The 25,069-nt window shown below is 36.2% G+C and overlaps 2 protein-coding genes across 7 annotated transcripts in view; one reads left to right on the top strand and one right to left on the bottom strand.

Moving 5' to 3' along the window:
• Positions 1–25,069, bottom strand: part of LOC126372726 (collagen alpha-1(XVIII) chain-like) — a 107,882-nt gene that overhangs the window by 16,966 nt on the left and 65,847 nt on the right. For all 5 annotated transcript variants that reach the window (XM_050018586.1, XM_050018588.1, XM_050018585.1 and 2 more), the window contains exon 4: positions 513–587. In XM_050018586.1, coding sequence (XP_049874543.1) covers positions 513–587 — 75 coding nt within the window. The remainder of the gene's footprint in view (positions 1–512; positions 588–25,069) is intronic.
• On the top strand, positions 3,574–9,375 carry LOC126372792 (uncharacterized). 2 transcript variants are annotated; one of them, XM_050018690.1, is made up of 5 exons: positions 3,574–3,796; positions 3,888–4,140; positions 4,744–4,872; positions 5,565–5,703; positions 8,213–9,375. In XM_050018690.1, the coding sequence occupies exon 5, from the start codon at positions 8,241–8,243 to the stop codon at positions 9,204–9,206; it is 966 nt and encodes a 321-aa protein (XP_049874647.1). In that variant the 5' UTR covers positions 3,574–3,796; positions 3,888–4,140; positions 4,744–4,872; positions 5,565–5,703; positions 8,213–8,240; the 3' UTR covers positions 9,207–9,375. The 2 variants fall into 2 exon arrangements, with proteins under 2 accessions (XP_049874647.1, XP_049874648.1); XM_050018691.1 differs by lacking the exons at positions 3,574–3,796; positions 3,888–4,140; positions 4,744–4,872 and having other exon boundaries at positions 4,885–5,703; positions 8,213–9,333.

Below are 25,069 nucleotides of genomic sequence, written 5' to 3'. Positions count from 1 at the left end.
TGCATCAGTAAGTAGTAACCGGGACCAACGGCTTGACGTGCCTTCTGAAGCACGGGTCATCTTACTTCTGGACAATCGGATGATCGGCCTGCAATGTCCTAACCTAACTAGGGATCACAAAGTGATTTGTCCCCACCGCGATTCGAACCCGGGACCTCCGGATCGTGAGCAGAACTGTCAACCACTGAACCACGGAGGCCGTTAATACTAGCCGGAATCGACTGACCAACCTGTTAGAACATTGCATCTCGTGACCAAACTAGGAATCATAAAAATATTTTTGTGATATGTCCCCATCGGGATTGGAACCTGAGATCTTCTGATCGTGAGCCCGACGCTCGGATCAGATCCCGTTTCTGATAATGTAAACTTTGTTAGTCTGATTGAAAGTTCTGATCACTAGATTTACTACCAAGTCAGTTGATTACTTCAACCTTAGCGGGACTGTGTTGTTCTTTGTGCAATTCAAGGACGAAAGAATATTATCTTGTATTTGTGTCTAAATTACTTACGTCAGAACAATTTTTGACAGTTTTCAATCGTTCTTCGTCTGCGAACTCGTATATTGTTAGTTCCCTTATCAGACCCTGGAACAAAAGAAATATTATTTTCTTTAACACTCAGAAACAAAAAAGAACTTTCAGACTATTTTAACACGTAGATCTTCTTTTAATGAATAACAGGAGAAGCTAGAGAAATAATTTTTCGCAATAAATTATGTACTACATTTAAATAGTCAAAATAAGTATAAGTAGATGGCGATGTACAGATTTTCCTTCGTTTAACCATCTATTTTCATGGATAACAGACATAATATGCATCTTTTATCATTGTTTTTGGGTATGAAAGATGACCCTTTTTATAACACCCAAGCAAAATTACCTCTTCCACCCATTATGTAATCGGCGGCAAATCCTTATTATGTTTCCTATCCACTGGTTGCGTGGAAGAAATTGCTGCTTAGCAATAAGGCCGCCAGATTGTACTGTATCTATCATCATCTGTGTTAATTTGTTTTGTATATTGTGCGCAATAAAGTATATTTGATTTGATTTTATTTTGATTTGATTATTGTGATTAAAATAAAGAGAAGCAATATAAGGAGGCAGAAACATAATGTGATCCAAATATCAAGTAACAATTATTTTTATGTATGCTTCTGCCTTTAAATTGTATTTTGATTTAAATTATGTACTCGAGTAACGAAAAAAAAAGGTAATTATCACATTAAAGCTGTACAACACCATCTATATTGTTTTAGGTGAATGTAACCTGGAAAGTTCTTCTTTATAGAACTATTTATGTAATAACTAGATGTTCACAACTTATTTTTATTAATTGCTTCTATGCTGTTCTGGGAGCAAATAAAAAACATAGAAAACGTTCAGCTGCTTATCTTCCCGGGCATGTCGTAAAAACCGACAGAGGGATTGTGTCCTCTAACATGATGGACTAATGTTATGGGCGATAGGCTGATCCCTTATCACCATAAAGTTCATCATATCCAGCTTAAGACATCGTATCAACAGTGGCTGCAAATTGTCTTTGATTACTTGTGGCTCTGCCCACCCCATTAGGGATAACGGGCGTGAGTTTATGTATGTATGTATGTATGTTTTATTAATGGCATATTTGAATATTCCTTATTATACTGTACATATAAAGTATTTAACTGTATATAAATAGAAGTAATGAAACTATAGTTATAAAGCCGTTCTCATAGACATTAGCTTAATACTAATTCGTCATTTTAATACATAGCTAATATTGCTAACAGAACTGGTCTTTCATAAAAATTATGAATCAGGAAGTTAATAAAACTTTCATGCACGACGAGTTACGACTTTTTTATACCTCACTCTAAATAGAAGGATATTGCCGACATTTTAAACAGCGAAATAAGTCGTCCGCCGTAAACTTGAAATGACAAATAAAACCACATCGTACTAATATATTTTCTCTAAGCAATATACGGCAAATCCTTTGCGAGTGGCTAAAGTTAATGTTCGTACATTTTTCACTATCCTTAATGAATAGAAGGCGAAAATTCTTTGAAAATGTTCCTTAAAAGGTGCGGTGTTTTGTCGCAAAATACGTACAAGCGTTACTCTGTGGCTCAGTGACGTAAAGAAATCTACACGGGCACTTTTTTGTACACTGAAGTACTTCCATTGTTCCGCTAGAAGATTAAAAATATGACAAGAGTCAGTATTCTTTTTGTGAGATGGAGCACTGCTTTAATAAAACCGAGTTTGAAAAAGATTCGCTTGCCATCGACACGGCTGGTTTTATGAGATTGGATTTTTTTCTAAAACAATGCTCGATGGAATCTCTTCTGCGATGGGCAAGGTAATAATTTAAAAAGATGTACCTACTTTTTTACTCGTTTCAAAGGAGAAAGATCCTTTGGAATCAGCATGATGAAATATTATTCGAAATGTCGTTGTTACGCTTTCGTTTTTACACAGTTTAACATAATATGTATATTTGACTCAACCAATATAGACCGAGGGTGGTATTAATAAACTAATCTCAGCTTCGAGACTGCCCTCAAGATCATGTCAATGTGACAGTTCTCACATAAAAACAGAGACTTAAGCGTGATGCCAGTCTCAGCTGAGATTCATTTATTAATACCACCCCGAGAAACGCAATTCGGAGATATGTGACCTATCCTGTATTGGGTTGATTTTGGCCCTTTGTGAGTTGAAAGATCATCCAGTTCAGTCGCCCTCTGGAAAAAACCGGACCTGTCAATCTCCAGGTTAGATAAGCGGACCCCGGGAAAATGGAAAACGCTAGGGAATTGATGAACTAAAAATATGTGCAGGATTCTTTGTTTTCTAACGATTTGTGGTTCCTTCTAATGTCCGTAATGTTAATGTTTATGACCAAGTCAACCATAAATATTTTTTATACTATAATAGTTTTTTGGATTGTCTATGGTTAGTTAAGAAAACTCAATGTTAGAAAAATGGTGTAAGTTTTTTCGTGCCATAAAATAAATATATCGTGATTCTATAAATCGCCTGTTTTTTATGTTGCCCTCATCAAGCTACCGGAAGGACTTTAAAATATATATGTAGGGCACATAAAAATGGTCCTTCGATCCGTAAAATTGTAAAAGTGAAAAGTGCGCCGGTGGATAAATAACTTCGCTGTGACTGTTCGTGTGTATCTATAATACACCTTTAAATACGACGTCGCGGCCAGATTACACCGTGCGTGAAGGCTTTGAGAAGCCATTTGTAGAAGAAAGCCACGACGAGGATTCGAGCGTGAAAGAAATTGCTGTCAAGTGTTCGCGTAATATTCGACCGCGGCATTTCATATCATACTCTTCATACAGCGTCCGCCATTTTGCGACGCATCGAGTGCATTTCTTCGTAAGAAAAGGAAAAAAGAAGACAGAAAACGTCGTGACGTACTTCCTGTCATTTTTTTAATTTCTATTTTTTTTCCTGACGGAGTTAGCAGAATTTACTACAGTTGCAGTCATTACCGGTTTTTGTTACGTGTATCGGAACGTTTTCAAGGTGGGTCACAGACAACGGACAAGTGTTCGACCAATCCCGTTGCTTCCGAAGATTCCCGACGATTGCCGACGAGACACGAAGCGCCTACGCCGCGGCCATATTGTCGCGCTGTTTCATTTTCCACTATTTCTACTTGTGAAGGACGCGTGCGCCGCCATTATCATTTTCGTGTAATTATAATTTTTATGGTAAAAGTTAAAGTATTAGTAATAAAAATAACTGCAAATTGTTGTAAAAAGATTCCTGCATACGACGACACTGTACGTAAGACTTGTTGCATTAAGTATTTACCTGCAATTCATAACGTGGAAATTATTTTTTTTACTTACTTGCATTTGTCCTTTTGTATAGGTTTTTACATACAAGATGACGCTGCCGGACGATTCCGACAAGCTTAAAAGGCTTATAAGTGAGCGCGGGTACGTGAAGTCATGTCTTACACGTATAGAACGTTTCTGTGCGTCGGGTTTAGAAACCGCATCACTAGAATTGCTCCAGGAAAAACGTACACGACTCGTCGAGATACTCAAGGAGTACGAGAAATACAACAAGGAAATTCTATTCCTTAATCCAGATGACAAGGAAAACCCGGAAGAGTATGAAAGTAAGTACTATAATTCTATTGCTTCGATCGATCTTGCAATAAAATCGCGTAAACATTGCGCTACAGATCCGCCCAAACCGAATAATTTCGATTTTAAAAAATTACCGCAAATAAATATTAAAACATTTGATGGAAAAAATGTAGTGGACTATACCCCTTTCATCAACATGTTTAAGGCGGTTATACATGCGGATTCCAATTTAAGTTTATGTCAAAAGTTATATTATTTGACCACATTTTTAGCAGGGGAAGCACTTGATTTAATTAAAAACCTGCCACTGACTGACCAAAACTATTTGTCAGCATTAGATCTTCTAGATAAAAGATATAATAACGTGCCAATGATAGTGAACCATCACATTAATACCTTGCTCGACTTACCTGCCTTTAATAAATGCACAGCACAGAATATAAGGTCTCTTATATCCAATGTTAACCTTCATATTGCAGCATTAAAGAACTTAAACTTGCCTGTTGACCAGTGGGACGCTCTGCTTGTTAATATCTTGTCCAGAAAAATTGATGCCTATTCTAACAGGGGTTTTCATTTGGAAAGGGATGAAAAGGAAGTGCCTTCTCTAAAGGAGTTTCTTGAATTTCTAGAAAAGCGAGCGCTTGCCATGGAGAATACCAGCGGTGAGAAAATGTACTCAGCCGCAGCTGACTCAGCAGGCACTTCTAAAGGTGGTAAGCCTGGCAAGTCTGCCAGCTTTGTAGCAGCCTCGACTTCATGTAAGTACTGTCAGAAATCACATAAGTTATATGAGTGTGCCTTATTTAAACTCTCTTCTGACAAAGACAAGAGTGAATTGATAAAGAAGAACAACCTGTGTGTGCTTTGCCTTAATTCACATCGTGGGAAATGTACACTGCGCATAAAATGCTCTGCATGCCAGGGCAGGCATAACACGCTTCTGCACATGGTGCAAACTAAACTGACCGGGGCCAGCAATACTGCTGCTACAATGCCTACTAACACCGATAATAGTGCTGTGGTGATGTCGAGCACCTCCCAAGCGAGAGGCGTGGTGCTGCCTACTGCAGTGGTACGTCTAATCGACAAAAATGGGAAATTTATTCATGCACGAGCTTTATTAGATACAGGCAGTCAAGTGTCTTTTGTCTCTGAAAGGTTAGCCAGTAAAATTGACTGTAATATATCCCCAACTAACCAGATTATTACTGGGGTCATTCAAGGCACTAACATCATGCATAAAAAAGCAGATATTTCTGTTTATTCGTCTATAAACGATTTTAAATTAAATGTGTCATGCCTTGTAACAAAAAACATTACTTGTGAATTGCCACAACAGAGTTTTGACATAAAGGGATTCAATATACCATCTCATGCCCGCCTTGCCGACAAAAGCTTCAATAAAACTGGGGAGATATTGTTGCTTCTAGGAGCCGACGTATTTTTCCAGGTTCTCCAACGCGAGTCGCTGCCGCTAACACCAACGGGGCCCTTCCTGGTTAACACGAGATTCGGTTATGTTGTCGCAGGCAGCCTGCCTGTGTCTGCAGGCCAGGTATCCTCGTCAAACTTTTGTGTAACAGTTCAAGGTAAAATTTATGATAACCTTAAATTACAAAATGATCTGCTAGATGATCATAACATTTGTGATAAGTTTAATAACTGCAAATTGCAAAATGATCAGTCAGATGATCTTAATATTTGTATTAATAATAATTGTAATTTACAAAATGATCATTTAGATGATCTTAATAACACCATCCCAAAATTCTGGGAATGTGAACAAGTGCCTAATAATTTTAAAGAAGGTACAACTGAACAGCAATTAGCTGAGGAATGTTTTCAGCACTCTGTACAACTTATTGATAAAAAGTTTTATGTGGCACTTCCATTAAAACTTGAATTAGAATATATTGAATTAGGTGACTCATTTTCGCGTGCACTGCAGAGATTTTACAATCTGGAAAAACGGTTTTCTAGGGATGAGAACTTGCATCAGCAGTACAATAAATTCATGAATGAATATATTCAACAGGGACATGCAAAACTTTATGATATTTCAAACTACGATTCTAAAGCTGGAAATGTGTATTATTTACCCCACCATCCTGTTATAAACCCTAATAGTAAAACTACACCTGTTCGAGCTGTCTTTGACGCAAGCATGCTTACTAACAAAAATATTTGCTTAAATGATATCATGTTGAACGGGCCCGTAGTACAAAATGATCTTTTTGACATTTTAACACTGTTTAGGACTTTCAAATTCGTTTTACTTTGTGACATTAAAGCTATGTACCGTGGAATAATGTTGGATAATAAGTATTGCTGCTTGCAAAATATTCTCTGGCGCGAATCACCTCATGATCCCTTGCAGTGTTTGCAACTGCAAACTGTAACTTACGGGTTAAAAAGCTCTGCCTTTCTGGCTACTCGTTGTCTAATCGAGTTAGCTGATAGATATAAGGATCAATATCCTTTAGCTTCATTTGTTCTCAAATATTTAAGCTACGTTGATGACATTCAGTGTGGATCTAATGATCTCTCTGAGCTTCTTGAGATGAAAAGGCAACTTGTAGAGCTTTTAGGATTAGCTAGCTTTTCTTTGCACAAGTGGTGCTCTAATAATAGTAATCTTATTGATGATATACCTGTTGAACTTCACCAGTTAAATAATAAAAATTTTGATAAAACAAACTCTTATGTAAAAACTTTAGGTTTGACTTATAATGTTGACTCTGATACTCTCAATATGCAATGCCCTGTAGTTCAGAGCCAAAAAACCTACACAAAACGGCAAATGTTAAGTTTTGTCAGTAAATTTTTCGACCCATTGGGTCTAGTAGGGCCTATCTTAGTGCAGGCTAAATATTTGATGCAACAAGTCTGGTCGGAAAACTTAAAATGGGATGATGTATTACCTGATAATTTAAATAAAAAGTTTATTGACTTTACAAAAGGTTTAATGCGCATGTCTTGTATTTCTGTGCCTAGGAATATTAACTTACAATCTTGTGTAAAAATGGAACTTGTCGGTTATGCAGATGCCTCGAATATTGCTCATGGATGCTGTCTATATTTAAGAGTAATTGGCTTTGATGGTAATGTGATTGTTAATCTTTTATGTTCAAAGTCTCGTATTAACCCTAAAGACAAGAATTTAACCGTTCCTAGACTTGAGCTCAACAGTGCTTTGCTATTAGCCATGTTGACAAGAAAAGTATATGATACTTTATCATTAAAATATAATAATATTAATACACATTTGTATTTAGATTCCAAAATAGTTTTGTCTTGGATTGAAATTGAACCTGTGAAACTCACTGTTTATGTTGCTAACAGGGTAGATAAGATTAAACAATTATCAAGTAATTTTCAGTGGCACTATGTAAGCACAACTGAAAACCCAGCTGATTGTCTATCACGTGGTGTTGAGCCAGACCAGCTGAAGGAACATCCATTGTGGTTTCATGGTCCACAGTACTTGCATAATGCTGACTATGTGCATTGCATATCACAAGTAAATACTTCAGAAAGCGAATTACCTGAAATAAAAAAGCCTTCAGCTTCTTGTAATGTTTGTCATAGAGATAATTATTTTCATGATTTTCTCCATAAATATTCTAATTTGAATAAAATGACCCGTATTATGGCTTATACTAAGCGGTTTATATTTAATTGTAAAAAGACTAATGTCAATAAGAAACAAGGTCATTTATGCCCTGATGAGATGACTTTTGCTCTGCATGATTTAATAAAAATTGATCAAAGTAAACATTTTGAAAAAGAATTGAAGGATATTGAGTCTAAAGTTCATTTAAAATCTTCCTTAGGCAGTTTAAGTCCATTTATTGATGGCTATGGACTTCTAAGAGTGGGTGGTCGTTTACAAAACACAAATCTGTCATTTGAACAGAAACACCCCATTATTCTGGCTAAATCTTCAACTTTGACTAAATTAATAATTTACAATGAGCATATAAGGCTTAAGCATGCAGGTCAAAGGTTAACTCTCAGTAGTTTGTACGAGCGATATTGGCTGATCAATGCTAACAGAGAAATAAAGGCTGTGCTACACAAATGTGTAATATGTTTCAGACTTAAGGCCGAATCTTCCAGTCAACTCATGGGATCTCTACCGCTTGATCGTGTTAACGTTACTCGTCCATTCCAAATTGTAGGCACCGATTATGCCGGGCCTTTCAATGTAAAGCAAACTAGAATAAGAAATCCTGTCATAACAAAAGCCTATGTAGTGATTTTTATATGCTTTATTACAAAAGCTATTCACATTGAATTAGCGTCGGATATGACAACTAATACACTTTTGTCATGTTTTAAAAGATTTATAAGTCGTAGAAATAAGCCTACGAAAGTATATTGTGACAATGGAAGTTACTACAAAGGTGCAGATAATGTACTAAGGGAATTGTATAATCAACTGAATTCCACAGGACACCAAAACAAGGTATTAGAATATGGTACCTCTGAAAGGATTACATTCAATTTTATTCCTTCTTATAGCCCAGTATTTGGTGGTCTGTGGGAGGCAGGAGTTAAAAGCGTTAAATACCACATGAAACGTGTAATTGGAAATGCGGTACTCACTTTTGAGGAATTGTACACGGTGCTTGTACAAATCGAAAGTATCTTAAATTCTCGCCCATTGACGCCCTTGTCAAGGGACTGTAATGACATGACTTACCTTACACCTGCACACTTCCTCACTGGTGCTCCGTTCACCTCATATCCAGAATTAAATTTAATGGATGTAAATGTAGGAAAGCTTAGCTTTTGGCGTCAGTGTACGCAAATGCAACAGACGTTTTGGCGTCAGTGGCATAAACAATATTTAGTTATGTTACAGAGCCGTCCTAAATGGCAAAATCAACAGCCAAACTTGCAGAAAGGTACTATGGTACTACTGAGGTCTGATTCTATATCACCGTTAAGTTGGCCTGTTGGACGAATTGTAAATGTCATACCGGGGAGGGATAACTTAGTTAGAGCTTTAGATGTAAAAACAGCTAAGGGTTTCATTGTTAGAACTAGTGTAATGAAAGTTTCGCCATTACCTATAGATTATAATTAAATTTATTGTTTAAGCATTGTATTTAAAAAATGTTTCTGGTACTATACCTATCTTGTGGCTGTGCCCAATATGTTTATGACCAAGTCAACCATAAATATTTTTTATACTATAATAGTTTTTTGGATTGTCTATGGTTAGTTAAGAAAACTCAATGTTAGAAAAATGGTGTAAGTTTTTTCGTGCCATAAAATAAATATATCGTGATTCTATAAATCGCCTGTTTTTTATGTTGCCCTCATCAAGCTACCGGAAGGACTTTAAAATATATATGTAGGGCACAGTTAATAAGATAGATCTTGTAAGATAATGATTACAATTATCATCGACTTACAGCTATTTCGCGCTTACGCGGATAATTTTGATGATTACATTATTTCAGTTAACAACCCTTTCTCACGTTTCATTTCAGTACTAGCTTTTACTAGCAACTATAAACTAAACGCTGAATATATTTTGACGAAAGACGTCATAAGTTTTTATGAGCTCTCGAAGATATAACACAATGGTACCGTATGCTGTAATATCCGCTTAGTTTCGCGGAGATGAACGACAAAAATACTTAACGTTATATCTTCCCAAGAAATAAGGAAGATAATTATTATAAGTCCTTCCTGTGGCCCCAGTAGAGGACGAGACTTAGCGCTTTAGGAACAAAAGAAGTTCGAAATACTTACAAAGTACTGGTACTGTTTTTTAAACCAGTTTAATTCATCTGCAGCTGAACGAATGTTTTCTTTTAACACTGGCCTGTTTTCACCCGAATGCGGTGAAGCAAAAATGAGGGTTATGTGTTTAACCGCCACATAATAAATGCCCATTGGGACACCACACAGCTAAAGATAGCAGGTAATAATAATAAGTAAAATGTTTATTTTTCAAAAAAAAATACAGAAAATATTGGTACAATAAAAACCCCACAAAACCAATTCCTCGGTTTGTCTGTGGGAGTGGAGATCGCTTAATGTTATTATGTTTAAAATACTTACAGTTAACTTACAGCTAAGAGATCTTTTGCATAAGATGTATAAATAAAGGTTTACTAAATTTATGTATATTGCTCTCCTGACGTATGTCGACCGGCAGCATGTTGTACAGTCATGAGCAATATAATGTACTCACTTTAGGACTCTGTCGCACTAACATATTTGACATTTAGTGAGACTTACAGTTCAATTTGTCAACAAAGTTAATGTGACATGGTACCAAAGTGTATACATATTAATGCTCGTGACCGTACAGATACGGTATTCGTTTACGGAGTGTTCTGTCACCGAAGTAGTTGTTGACTCGTGGTACAACATACCTGCCCGTCGACATTGTCCGCATACACTGGCCATACTCAACAAGTTCTCACACTAGTAGACACGGCCATAGTTAAAGCAATATAAATGTTACTCTTATCAAGGTCACAGATGCAATACGACACTGCAGAATAGAAGGAATTGTGAAATGGAAGAGAATTTCGTAATTTAAAATGATTGGCGGTAAAAAGGAGAGGTCAGTGTGTGCAGAGTTCTGCTACATAGTCTTGGGCATCTACAATAATCTAAATGCAATTCAAGAATAATTAATTAATAATAACTACTAAGTACAGAACAGACACCGCCCTGCACTAGTTCATATAAATACGGAGCTATATTTACCCCAACCTCCCTCTTCGTCTCACTTTAACCTAGATGGCCGTAAGCAGTTATAGAATAAGAGAGCGTGCGCGTGTACCTACTGTCTGTCTCGCTTCCGTTTACGTAGTAAAGCATTACACGATTTTTGTTGAGCATTCGAGCTAATAATGCTGTAAATCGTAACCCATTACTTCGCTATTTGGTCACCAAATTCAATTTCCTCCATCCCAGACTTCACAGTCAAGACATAATTCCTGTACAGTTCAACAATTAACTATGTACGAAATACTTGATATTTTTTCTAGTTCTTTTTATATATTTTTACTAAGTAACTAATTTGGTCAGCGGTGAAGGAAAACATCGTGAGAAACCCACATTCCCGAGAAATGCATTTTCGGAGGTATGTGACCTAACCTGTATTGGGCTGATTTTCCCTTCGCAGGTTGGAATGTCAGACAGAGAGACAGATATAGAGGTAAAAATTAACCAAAATTACAAATTTTGAAAAAAACCCACGACGGTAAAAATCTCATCGAAAAAAGAATAAAATAACTCAAAACCCCTGACTTAACCCAATTATTATGTAACGAAATATTATATTAGACATAAAAATACTTTCTATAAAAGAGTTGATATCTCGAGACATCGGTAATAGATATACTTAAGTACCTAAACAATGAATATGGATTTTTACAGTTTTTTCCTAACGTGTCTGTTTCTCGAAGATATACTTAAAAACGCCTGTCAAAAACAATTAACTAATAAAAACTATTACAAATAAATTGCTATTATAAATTGAAGAGGCGTTTCGAATAATATTGATTCTAAACACTAATATTGTGGCGCCCCCTAGTGAGTTACAGACATGACACCTGTCTAATAACATGAACTAATCAAACACAAACGCGTTATTGAAAACCGCATCAAAATCGGATCATTAGTTTAGAAGATAAGTGATAACATTACTTTGCACAAACGCACACACAAACATCTCTCACCCTAAACGCATATACCTGCTCCGTTGCGTCGTGGGTAAAAAAACCGGTCCTGTGAAATCTTCAGGTTAGGTAAGCGGACCCTGTGAGAGAACGGGATAATGCTAGGGAGATGATGATGAGTAAGTAACTAATTTAGTTTCTTTCACAGTATAATTTTTCATCATCGATTCCTATTGTACAGGTTTGGAATTGACTGATGGTCTAACTGCTAGGATTAAGTACAACCAGTAATAAAATGCACTGTAAAAAAGTTTTAACATATGAATAAATTATTAATATACTTACATGAATAAATTATTATTATTATTAACTTATATCTAAGGGAATTTCAAAATGTAACAATTTAAATATGGAACTTGGCATTGTACAAACTATGCACCTAGTTTATTTTGGGTTACTTGAATTATAATGAATTACGACTCCGCGGACGTGTTTACTTAATACTATGTAAAATCCGGTTATTTAAATTAGGTTGGTTCTAAAATGTTGCAAACAATGTACTTACAGTACGAAAATATCTGCGAACTTTAAACTATATTTTCAGGTTTTCTTATAATCTGACGTATCTAAAGTTTTTAACGAATCTGATTTGCCCCTTTCGTCATTGTCAATAAGATACAACTTATTTTAGCAAGAAAATGCAGATTCGTCAGTTTATACACATGATAACACGGTATTATAACAGAGTGAGTAGCCTACGTTATAAATCTTACGGTCGCTATCACTCAGCTAGTTTTTTTGAACGTCTATTCTAAATATTGGTGATATTTTTTTGAATTGAAACACTAATCATTTTCAAAGACTTACATTTTCGACATAAATACATAACTTTAATACTTATTATTGAAAAGTACTTAGAATGAACAAATGGAAAGCCATTTGTTCGGTCAAGTAGTTAACGCCTTATGGGACTACAACAAAACTGAATAAATGTATGTAAGAACTAAAAAGTGTGCTGAGCTAGTAGTTTATTCAAGTATGTGTCTTCCGTAAACACTGCATGCCGAGAACTATGAACCTATTAATAGTACATGAAAGTTATAACTACAACACATAGCTGTAGCGCACGTTATGCAATTTCCCTCGAACTAATTAATTTCTCTACGTCGTAATGAGGTCGCTTTGGGAATGACTTGACAAATAAGTGTGTGAAATCAATCAGAAACCCTGTCTTTGCGGCATGGGTACCGCTATCGCGCGTGTACGGTTTTTATATTCCATCAGATTCTGCGCGACAACAGCGTCGACCAATAACCGTTCGAAGTGCATCTACGCAGATATCATTGGCTGCGTTTATTGGCTGAACTCCTCGATATAACTCCTGCCACCGTACTCTACAGGATTCGATTAAATATATGTACGACATTATTATACTCTTATTTGTCGAAGCGTGAGACACGTGCTTGCGTCGGATAGCAACCGCTACATAACAAATTACGACAAACGGAGGAGCATAAGGCGTGAAGCTCGACTCAGGGCATATCCTGAGGGAGTAGAATCCAAATGCATATAACCCGGGTACTTTCAAGGTCAGAGTGCACAGGTACCTTCTGGGCGAACTCGCTCTATCTTAGACCTCGTCAATACCTTTGGGCAAGTCTGGTTATGGTGATAATCGTTTGCAACTTAATCAAGGCCCCTGATGCATCGGTATCTTGATGAGTGCGATATCGTGGTTCACGCAGCAGTGCAGGTGGGGTAATATGGCAGTTGGTACTTGGGAGCAGTGAATTAAAGTGAACGTAATTTTCACTGGAACTACCTTGTGCTTGAGGGCGAACCTGTGTAAGGTTTCATCCATATGTGCGGAGAAATATATACCTTTTTTATTTTTAACTGGCCATCTATAGAAATAAAATATTAGAAGAGAAGATGGATGTGATGAACTGTATGGTGAGAAGTGACATACCGCCTATCAGGCGAGAATAGACACAATTTCTTGTAATAATATCCATAATTATTAAGCTACTAGCTCAGCACAGAGAAGTATTGACATATCAATATATTATGGTTGGTGGGCTTATTCTTGGCCATAGACTAGCCTGAAGGCAAAAAGAGGCCTACCATAGAGTTTGTTCAACAAATTCCGATCGTTTAATGTACTACGTGTATAAAATTTTAGCTTCATAACTTTCTGTCAGCATCTACGCGTCATTCCAGACGACGTTTCCTGTCTAAATACATTAGCAGAACTCCTGAGTCTGAACAGTTTCACCGCAGTTGATTCCAAACGGATTTCGGAGCCGCACCTCACTTTAGCAAAAGCTGGAGCTAGGAAGAAAAGACACTTTTACAAGCAAAAATTTATTGTTCAGGAAATTTATATTTAAGTATAAAATTCATTTAATTTTTTTGCTACTGTGCAGAGGTTGCAAATGTGTTTGTCTATTTTGTAAAAGGGTGACCTTACTAGTATGTCAGTTGTATAATACGAAAGCAAAGAATAATAAAAATAAGAATACCATGAGTGGTGTGAAATTGAAGTATAGAATGGGGAATATTGTAAGAATCGAACGTTGTGGTGAGAAAGAAGATGTGAAGGCGAAAGTGTATAGTAGATATAGGTAATAAGATAGTTCGGACATATTGAGAGAATGTATGAAAGAAGATTGACGGAACAGATTTATGAGTGGATGTATGTAGTAAAGTCAGAATAGCAGGACTTTGCGAACATACAAAGACAAAAAAAATGATTGTGGACGAAGCAAAAGAAGTGTGTCAGGGTCAAAGCAAATGGAAATTTATAGTCTCTGCTTACCCTGGTGGGAGATAGTCGTGACTTTATGTATGTATGTACAAAAACAACAATGAATCCTCAAGATACATTTGAATTTGATGTTTTTAAAATTTAAATTTAAATAAAGCCCGACTATTAATACTTCAAAAAAGCTACAAGTGCACGAGAAAGACATAAACACTAAAACCACTTCAGTACCGAATGAAGGAGTTCCACAATTTCCTGGCTCCATGTTCTGAGGAAGCAGATCCGAGGCAGCTGCGAAGTTATGACGCGGCCGGATATTACCTAACCGAACGCCGCTCCGAACTGACGCCTCGACTCCAATACTATCCTTGCTTCCTTCAGTAGTATCTCTCACTGATGACAGTTTTATAATACCTATATCACTCACAACTATTTCTTTTTTTTACTATTTGAATAACTAATGCAACAGCGTGGTGGAATTTTCTATATACTCCTTCCGGTTGATTGTGTATTTATCAAGGGCGAAAAAGTTATGAACCTACATAATTTTCGAAAGTGTTAAGGATGAGTATAAGAAATGAAAAGAAACACAAAAGTATAACATAATAAAGTTAACATAGTATACAACTTTACGGTATACATAAACGTATGCCTGCTATTTCTAATGCAAGAAATGCCAAAAGTGCTTAGACGAACTTGTACCTAATTTTAAATGTACATGTTAAAAATTACATAAAGGATATTCCTAATTGGGCTAGTTAGAGTTAGATCCATCGCAAGTTTAACTAAGTTTTTTTTTTGACGTGACTTATTGTAGAAATGCCGCAGATGGCATTAACTACTTGGCCGGACAAATGGGGAGCGCTGAAGGCTCTCACCCGGTACAACGTTTAAGACAACAGGCCTGAGGGTGCCCAGTTGGGCGCGAACCTCGGCTCAGGGCGTCGTCTGAGAGGAAAAATATTTGAAAGAATTAATCGACCCTAGTCGATTATAGGTCGATAGCGATAAGCGCTGAATGAGGGAAATCGTCGACCACGCCGGCGGGGTCGGTATCGGGGACCTGAAATTTAACTAAGTACTCACCCAATCACTAACCAATCAAACAACATGGTAGTTGGCGAGCCGTATCGCCGTCTATAGTGGTCGAACCAACTGTGTTAGTGAAAAATGCACAATGATAAATTAACAACTCATTAGTCTAAGTTCGGTACTGGACATTGAATTGACGCGGCGCTCCCCTATGAGAAGCAATCCGCTGACACACAGGAATACAGTAATTTCGTAAGAATAGTAAGTACTAGAAGTGGCAGTGAAGTGAAAAATATTTTGTAGTCTCTGTTTGGCCTAGTAGAGATTACGGGAGTAGGTTATAGGGTTTACGTGATATTCTGAAGAACAAAGTATGAAAGAATCTTCTCAAGACAAACTGAAAGACAAAGTTAGTATTCCAAAAGCGCAGTGTACAATTTGTTAATATGTCAAATATGTTTTGAGCAATCGTTGTTCGTATATTCTTGGAGAAGTAATTGATGGCAACACGCTAGCTTTTTGACAGTTGAATATTAATCTTCGCATTCAAGGCTACATACTTGCCAACCCAATTTGTAGTTCGTATTATGGGATAACAGGTTAGACTGACTAACATACATACATTAATTTACAAATAATCAGAAGAAAACTTGTGGGAACTTTCATAAAATACTAAGATAGATAATGATGATCATAATCACCACATGTTTGCTCTGTGACGTACTTTCACTTTCAACTTGAATGGAGGACAATATAATAAAATAATTATTTTCCAAAGCAGGAGTAAATAGGAGCACTTGGAGTAAAAATAAATACTATTTTAACTAATGCTGCAGCTAAATATTAAGTCATTTATTCGTTTCTTTATCTATGACTTATAATTTCTTGTTCAAAATATAGAATATAAGAAAATTTGTCTAAATGCACCAAATAAGTAGATACTTTTTGTCGTCATTCGAAAACGTTTGATCTTGTTAAATGTTTTGATGCTCTTCAAATTAGAAGAGGCATTTGGTAAACTGTTTAATGGGACCGTCAAAGTCACATCTATAAACATGATATGTTTAATTAGCCTAAGAGCTTTCCAAATGTATTCACTGACTGGCATTGATTACATACATACATGAACAAAGCAAATTATGTATTTACAACGATATAAATAGCGTAATTCCAAATAATATAATATTGTAATACCTACCAAAAGGTGCTACCGAAAGGATCATGAAACCGTATTTGAATTTCATATTTCATCCGTAATTCATAACACGAGACGTGTGAAATAAAGTAAATTGAGTTTTATTACAAATGCTTTCATGTTTAGCCGAGTACGAAATTTGCTCAAAGAAAAAAATGGAGAATGCACGAGAGGAAGTATACACTTGAATACAGTGCCGGCAAATGAGTACAAAGAGCGCGTACGAACGAAAATCTCATTCAAATTTTGCATTTTTATTGTGGAAAAAGATGAGGGTCGGAAAAATTATATACGCAGCCAGTTTCCAACTCGGATATATATCTCGAAAGCGGGCTAATTTGTAAGTGAGCCTTCTCAACCGTAAATTTCACGCGTGAAGTTGTAAACTTTTACAAAAAGTACAGCCATATATTCTGAAGATACATCACTGGGCTGACGTTTGAATACTTCGCGTCTCAAGTGCTGCCGTTTTCATTTCGCGTTGTAGCGTTTGCGGGGATTTTAAGGGTCCGTTTCAGTTAGCTGGAAACTTGTTTTTGTCGACCCAAACTTTTTGTGACGCAGGTACTGGTTACCTCTTTTTTGTGCAAGAATGTTGTACGTCAAACTGAAAGTTCTTGCTGCAAAGCGTAAATTTCACCAGTAAATTAAGTTGTTTGCGAAAAAGTTTTAGGTCATTTACTATTAAACTGTTCATCATTGTTAATGTTCATTTGAATGTTGATTAAAAATAGATCATTCATTGTAGGTTGGATACTAATTACATGAGTATTAATTTGATAGGTAATTGGATAACATTATAAGTGTTTAGAATATCTTGTTGTATTTAATTTGGTATTTTTGTAGTCTCATGTTTATGACTTAAATAATTGAACTCTTTATCTACAGAAATTACAATTTCATTTCACTTAATTATAGGAAGATAGCTTTTATCCACAGTTTCTCAGATTACACCCTGCGGCTACTCAAGAGATCGTGCAAATATTAAACCGAGATTCTAAGAGTTGTTATTGTAATACTTTGCAAATAATTCCTTTGATTCTGAGCAAAGAAATTAATTCAAACGCTTTCTCAAGCTGTATTGAAATTCTTTAATGAAACAGTCGGTTACAATAATAACCTTGTACAAAGGTAGTTGAGACTTCAGATTGTTTTCTCTTGGTAGGTACTTACGTAAAATTTTCTAATAATTGGTAGATGGTTAAAAATAAATTACTTTCGACTTTTGCTTTTGTTTCATTGAAAAGGCAGTCGTAATGGCCTTTTTGGTCTGTGTTTTCGGCGCTAAAGGTCTCTTTATTGAACTGTAGTCGATAATGATTGTACTCATTTGAACTTAAAAGATTGATGACAAATTGCAAATTAATATATTATATTTATTCATTTCCTTATAATGTTTTCTTTTTTTTATATATGAATAAAAATACTAGGTTCTCGCTAAAATAATGTAAAGCTTCAGAATCGTTTTTATACGACATAATCTTTTTTTTTTTAAACATTAAGTGGTTGAGGATTAATACTGTCTATTATGCCCATCGACTGTCGCTACTATTGAGTGTTCTTAAATTTTGACAGTACCCCATACTATTTGAATAAAAAAACGTAATTGTTTTGGTTATATTTTTACACTTTAACCCTTTGCGCAGCGTTTAACTCCGAAATCATAGTGTTATATTTATTCCCTAAAGATCGGAAAGAAGAAAACTTAGAATAACTTATTTTCAATCAAAACTACCTTTATCCAGGTGATGGGTTTTCTTTTTCGTAACTCATCCTTCAGACGGGGTGCACTCTAAGTTATTCCACATTTTAATGCAATTTATCACGATTTTTAGCTGAATAGTATAAAGAAATGTCAAAATTTAGGAATATTAAGTATCACCTGTACTGAAGGTTCCTGGAAGAGATTGCTACTTAGCAATACGGTCGCCTATTGTAGTCATTCTATTTCTCTTTTGTTTTGTATTTTCCTGTTTGTGCAGTAAAGTATTTCTTATGTTATGTTATTCAACAGTGCTGCCGCCTACATTTCAGCTTCTAGTTTTTATCTTCATTTGCTCCTATCGTCGTTTGCAGTAAATATTTCGAAGCCGAACCGTCTTCTTCGTGATGGTGAACTCCAAGATTTTACGTGCAGTCTCACTCCTTTACTCCTCTGAATATCCGTTTTAATTTCTATTATCCCGGACGAGCCCCCAAAATTGTGGGATAATTAAATAACTCGGATATTTTTTAAATGTCTTTACTCCTTATTATACAACACACCTTATATTAAAACCAAAATCATCCCTCCCGTCCGACAACGCACCAAAAACTCTCCTTTCTTACTTTTTAAAAACTCACTACGTCCCATTCATTAACCATCACCCTTTCATACCATAAACAATCAAATTCCCATTCATTATCCGTACGGTCACGAGCATTAATATGTATACACTTTGGTACCATGTCACATTAACTTTTTTGACAAATTGAACTGTAACTCTCACTAAATGTCAAATATGTTAGTGCGACAGAGTCCTAAAGTGGGTATATTATATTGCTCATGACTGTACATAGCATTCTTACTTTCCTACATATATAAATTATTCCGAAAGCTACATCAATATTAATTTGAATAGTGAAAATAGTAAATTGGTGCTGGGCGAGGTTGTAACTCTGGATGAAATACGAGAGACGTGCAAGATTATGATAAGGCTTCAGCTCTGTAAATCATTGGATTTCACGCTTGAGAACTGAGGCAAATTTAAGGAAGAACCTTCCCGTATGTGGAGATGCGGTTTTCATGCCATGTTAAGACTTGAATGGGAGTTTCGGACGTTGAAATTTGAACAATAGACTAGTTAAAATTTCCTGTTGGAAGCTCTGAACGGTCGGCTTTAGGCGTTCTTTTTCGTAGAAATTAATTGTTCGAAAATTTGTGTAAGATCCATTTTACGTAATTTTGTGTACCTATAGATTTTATACGTAAAAAAAAACACAATTACTTTACGCTATAAACTAAGTTTTTTTTGTTATGCTAAGCTGTCATCAACTCTTAACCAAAAAAATGCTTGTTAAATAAAACTTTTTTGAAGTGGATTATTATCGCTGATTATTAGATAAGTAGATTATTGTGGCTTGTTATCTACTTGGCCGGACAAATGAAGAGCGCTGAAGGCTCTCACTCGCTATATAATTGAAGACAACAGACCTAACAGTGTCCAATGATACCTTACGAAAACTGTAGGTTCGTTATGTTTTTGCAGAGTCTTGTCTCCTTCCAAAGATCGCAAAGGAACAATATCGCGAAAAATTTCCAGACATCAAAGACTAGAATTTTAATTTTTTTCCTCTCATAAATCTTGCGAGTGTTATTGAGGATGTTACACAAAATGAGATCACGTTTATAACGGTCGTCTCCCGAATGAAAATGTCTTTCAGCACACCCTTTATAGCCTAACGGTGTTTAGGCATAATTTGTCTGTTTTCTGAAGTGATTTGTGTACGTTTTCGGCGTGAAGCATAAATTTGTCTGTTTCACAAAGGCTGACACGTATAAGGAGAATGGAAGAAGATTTATTACAAATGTTTCTTTAAATTGGTCTCTGGTTACATACGCGTAAAATACGCTTTGGCTGTTGTTTGCCCTAATTAGGTCTATGGATCAGCAATATATGAGCTAATTAGTTTCATTATTATGTAACTACATTGCATTTTAAAGCCTTCGCGGACACTAACCATCGGTCATTGACCTGTCATTCATAAAAATATGACAGTCTACTGTAGACGTTCTGTCCTTGAAGGTTTTAAGAAACTATACTCTGGAATCTCGAAGGTCAGGGGTTGCTAACTAGGTATTCTGCATTCAGAAGGCTTTTTAACAGCGTGGTCTGCAAACAGTTGGTTTAAGTTCAAGCACTACTATTGGTATGTAAGGAAGGAAAGGAATGAAGGAGTATTGATTAAATGTTTGCTTTTAAACGTTCTTTCCCGAGGAAAAGTTTTGAGAAAAAACGTACAAGTGGGAAACCTCACTCAAGTCCTGGCAAAGAGTCCCAAACCGCCGCTTGGTCCACAGCATTTGTGGTATGGTGCAAAATGAAGGAGATTTCCACCTTTTTCTTTTTGTTGTCATCACTGCGTATAATGAAGCCGTGCTTAAATGTCAATACAAATGTGATAAGTGCTTGTTTTATATCTGAACTGCGATACTTAAGTATTGTAACAAAATTAAGGTTTTCTTCTTTAGTATCATTAATTAATTTTTTTATTTATTTTTTTTGACGTGAGTTATTGTAGATTTGCTTTACTTGGTTGGACAAATGGGGAGCGCTGAAGGCTCTCACCCGGTACAACGTTTAAGACAACAGGCCAGAGGGTGCCCAGTTGGGCGCGACTCTCGGCTCAGGGCGTCGTCTGAGAGGAAAAATATTTGAAAAAATTAATCGACCCTAGTGGGTCGATAGCGATAAGTGCTGAATGAGGGAAATCGTCGACCACGCCGGCGGGGTCAGTATCGGGGTCCTGAAGTGTTTGGTGTCGCGAGCTGATTAGCTGCCTGAAACCGATACAATATACCCAATATTTAAAGATAATTGTTAAAAGATGTGTGTCTCTGTCTGCAACGTACACGATGTGGAGAACTTAGACCGTCAGTTTTTGTTTTGTTATTTAAAAAAAACAGATGTCATTAATGTTGGTGTATAGCACACTTCAGGATCGAAGCCAATGGTAGCCTCTTGCTTTCTCCACATTCACCAATCAATAATAAGTAAGTGTCCTTTTTTATGTCATCCTCGTTGAACCCTAGAATTTTTGCTGAAAGCAATAACAAAGTATACCATTCATCAATTATTGTTTGACTACGTTAGTTCTGACTTTCTTGACTTGGACCACGCAATAGTTTCGAACAGAGCAGCTTGCACATTGTTCAGACAGGTACTAAGTTTTTCTGTCCCCACTCTTGGCATGCGAGTGTTGCCCACTACAATTTGTTGCGAAAGTTTACACTTAGAGCACTCCTGTTAAGTATGCAACATAACCTAAAGGAGTTAGACTGTTTCGAACTCTAAGTTGGAGCAAAGTTTTTTATTAAAAGTGAACATTCGCTTTGGAAAGTGAGGTTTTGTGGTTGTGTGACTTTGGTTTTGTTTCGATTCAGCGGTCTGTGCACTTGTTACATGTTATACCTACTAAAGTAGTCTTATAAGAAAAAATAAGGACCCAAACAGAAGGAGATATGATTGTATGTATGTGACCTAACCTGTATTGAGCTGATTTTCCCTTCGCGGGTTGGAAAATCTTAAAGTAAAAAAACCTTTGAAATCTTCAGGTTAGGTAAGCGAACCCTATGAAAATGAGATAGAGATAGGGACATTATGAAGGAGTCTTATAAACATAACATATATACATAAATGATTTTCCTCCGGGGTAAGCAAAGATTGTGGAATTCTATTTGCTTCGATCCTAATATACTTCTCATTATTTTTCTTCTTCTTTAACCTTATAAAAGTCCGTTTTTAGAATGTTTACTATGTCCTGAGAAAGTGTATTGAATATTTCAGTTCAGATGATGAAATGAGTAATCAAGGAGAAAATAGTAACTGATAAATTCAATATTAATCAGAGTATCAGCCGACCGGAGTTGTAAACAGTGATTACCTTTATTTAAGAACAACGAGTTTAAGTACTTTCTTCCATAGCAACGTCCGAAATTTTCGGATATTCGGTACTATTTTCGGATTAATTAATCGTACAAATCCAACATATTACCAAGAGGAACTTTAGTGTTATTGACCTTGGTTTCGGCAAGCAATCTTCTAATTTGATCCGCAAAGGTTAAAGCCCTATGGCCGCAAAGAATATCGACGTCCATTGTTAATTTTATTATTAAATTAGGATCATTATCCCACTAATAGAATTTACGTGCTAACATGTTCGTAATTTAATTATTCTTTGATAATACTTAATACATACATAATAATAAACATCCTATATACTTCTCACTGCTGGGCACAGGCCTCCCCTCAATCAACCGGATAGGGTATGGAGCTTACTCCACCACGCTGCTCCACTGCAGGTTGGTGGAGGTATTTGGGCTAGTAGCCCGGGACCAGCGACTTAGCGAGCCTTTCGAAGCACGGAATCATCTTACTTTTTCGGGCATTCAGGTGATTCAAACCTGCAGTGTGGTGGTTCATTCCCCTTCTGGTTAAAAGTGAGGAAAATATAGGTCATTTATATTACGTGATTACATTATTACACATTATTAAAACACAGGACCGATCGTCGTGGAGATCCTTGGGGGAGGCCTATGCCCAGCAGTGGGCGTCGTACGGCTGTTGATGATGATTAAAACACATAATAACGGGTTCTTACTGCGTTTAAAGCAGGGATATGAGAACCCGGTATTATGTGTTTTAATTATGATAATAACCGCGTAAACTTAAAACAATGTATTATTACAGATTGTTTACAAAAGTAACATCCCTATCAAATGAGAACAACATTTGTAGAATCAATAATCTAGTCTAGAATCTTTAAAACAAATACCTAGCCTAAATAACTTTGTCATTCCTTTGTCTATAGATAATAGCCTCTAAGTCCGTTTGCCTTTGATTTTTAGAAGAAAATAACGATGCTATCTCCAAGAATATTCTCTTGTTTATTCGATTATGCCCGTAATTGAAAGAGATAGTAAGTATGTATCTAATCCCTTTGAAATATCTGTTTCTGTGGGCACAAACGCTGGGCCGGTAAGTGCGCTAACAGGCCGACGACTTTGTTGGTGTGTGCCCTAACCAGAGTCAATCGAGTTCATTATATTATCAATTTTGGAACTTCAGCATCAAGTTTTTTTTTGACGTGACTTATTGTAGATTTGCCGCAGATGGCATTAACTACTTGACCGGAGCAGCATCAAGTGTAGTTATAAATTGTGTTCTTGTGAGTCATGGCCCTACCATAATGTACCTACGTGAGTTGTGCCTTTGAACTTTTTCTACCTGATCACCGTTACTACTCGTAACGTAGTGTATCGGATGAGAATCATCAGTGTTCCCCATTTGTCCGGACAAGTGCTTACTTAGTAAATTTCGTGGAAAATCTACAATTATACATTCTTTTAAGTTTACGCGGTTATTATCATCATCAGACAGTCATCCCGTGATCATGGCACTTGCAACTGTGTCGAAATATCGGGAGTCTCATATTCCCATTTAAACGCGGTAAGAACCCGTTATTATGTGATTTAATTTTAATCTACAATTAGTTAAGTACGTCAAAAAAAATATGAACTTCTTGATAGTATACTGAGGTAAAGTTTAGATACCGAGCAAAGCGCCAATCGACATTTAAGTCCAAGTCATGTCCCAGTTTTATCTAGTTTTCTAACTTCTGCGATAATTTACTCGGTGAAAAGGCTCCTTTTTAAAAGAAACCGTAATCCACTAGACACGATAAAAGAGTAAAGCAATTGTCGCGTTACAGCAAAAAGTAACTAGTGTCATAGTGTCGAAGCAATTGAAGATCCTGCTATTGATAGAGATGTTCATAATTGTTTAGTCCTGTCAGAAAGCTTAAGGGAGAATGAAAAATATGTTAATAATTTAACATGATGACGATATTCCTAATTAGGGTAGTCAGATGTGTGATTCATCAAGCAAATATTAATATAAAAAGTGAACTTATCGTTTAAAATGAGCGCTAAGTCCAAACCGCTGCAACAAAGAATTTGAAAGTTTGCGCATATTATCTTCTTTTTATAGTACCTAAGTAAAGGTAACGACTAAGGGCTTTTGGAAATTCAACCTCTAAAGGGACGGTAACATAATGGACAAAGTAGCGTGAATTATTTTCCAGATCTCGTCCAGTTGGTGACAGAATATCTATGGCAAAAAATATATATTGCTGAGTTTACCTCAGATGAGAGGATGATGAGAGGGTTTAGAGTCTTTTTGTAATTATTTCTTTTTATTTTGGTGCAATAAAGTGTATTTGTATTTGTGCCTCTTTTACTAAAGAAACTTGCAAATCTAACAGCTACTGTAAATGTATAAGCGTTTTGCTTATTTGTGGAACAATTATTTTTATTTCCCATCTGGCTCCTGTTAGCACAGTTAGCTTTAACATTTATTCAGCGAAGTAAGCAAATTAGTGGCTGCAAATTTTTAAACTAATTAAATTACCTAAGGAATTTGGAACCATACCACGTTCAGTGCAGGTCAATAAAGAAGTCTGGTAATAACCTCATCACCATTATTACAGAACGTAATCCCATAACATACTGGATGACAAGTAATATCACGGAATTTGGACAAAAACGAAAATAA

This window comes from Pectinophora gossypiella, chromosome 14 (genome assembly GCF_024362695.1).
Source record: "Pectinophora gossypiella chromosome 14, ilPecGoss1.1, whole genome shotgun sequence".
NCBI classification, from domain to species: domain Eukaryota; kingdom Metazoa; phylum Arthropoda; class Insecta; order Lepidoptera; family Gelechiidae; genus Pectinophora; species Pectinophora gossypiella.
This window is presented reverse-complemented; position numbering and strand designations above follow the sequence as displayed.

Coding starts and splice junctions, on each gene's coding strand:
- LOC126372792 (XM_050018690.1), top strand. CDS start 8,241: ATGGGATCTCTACCGCTTGATCGTGTTAACGTTACTCGTCCATTCCAA.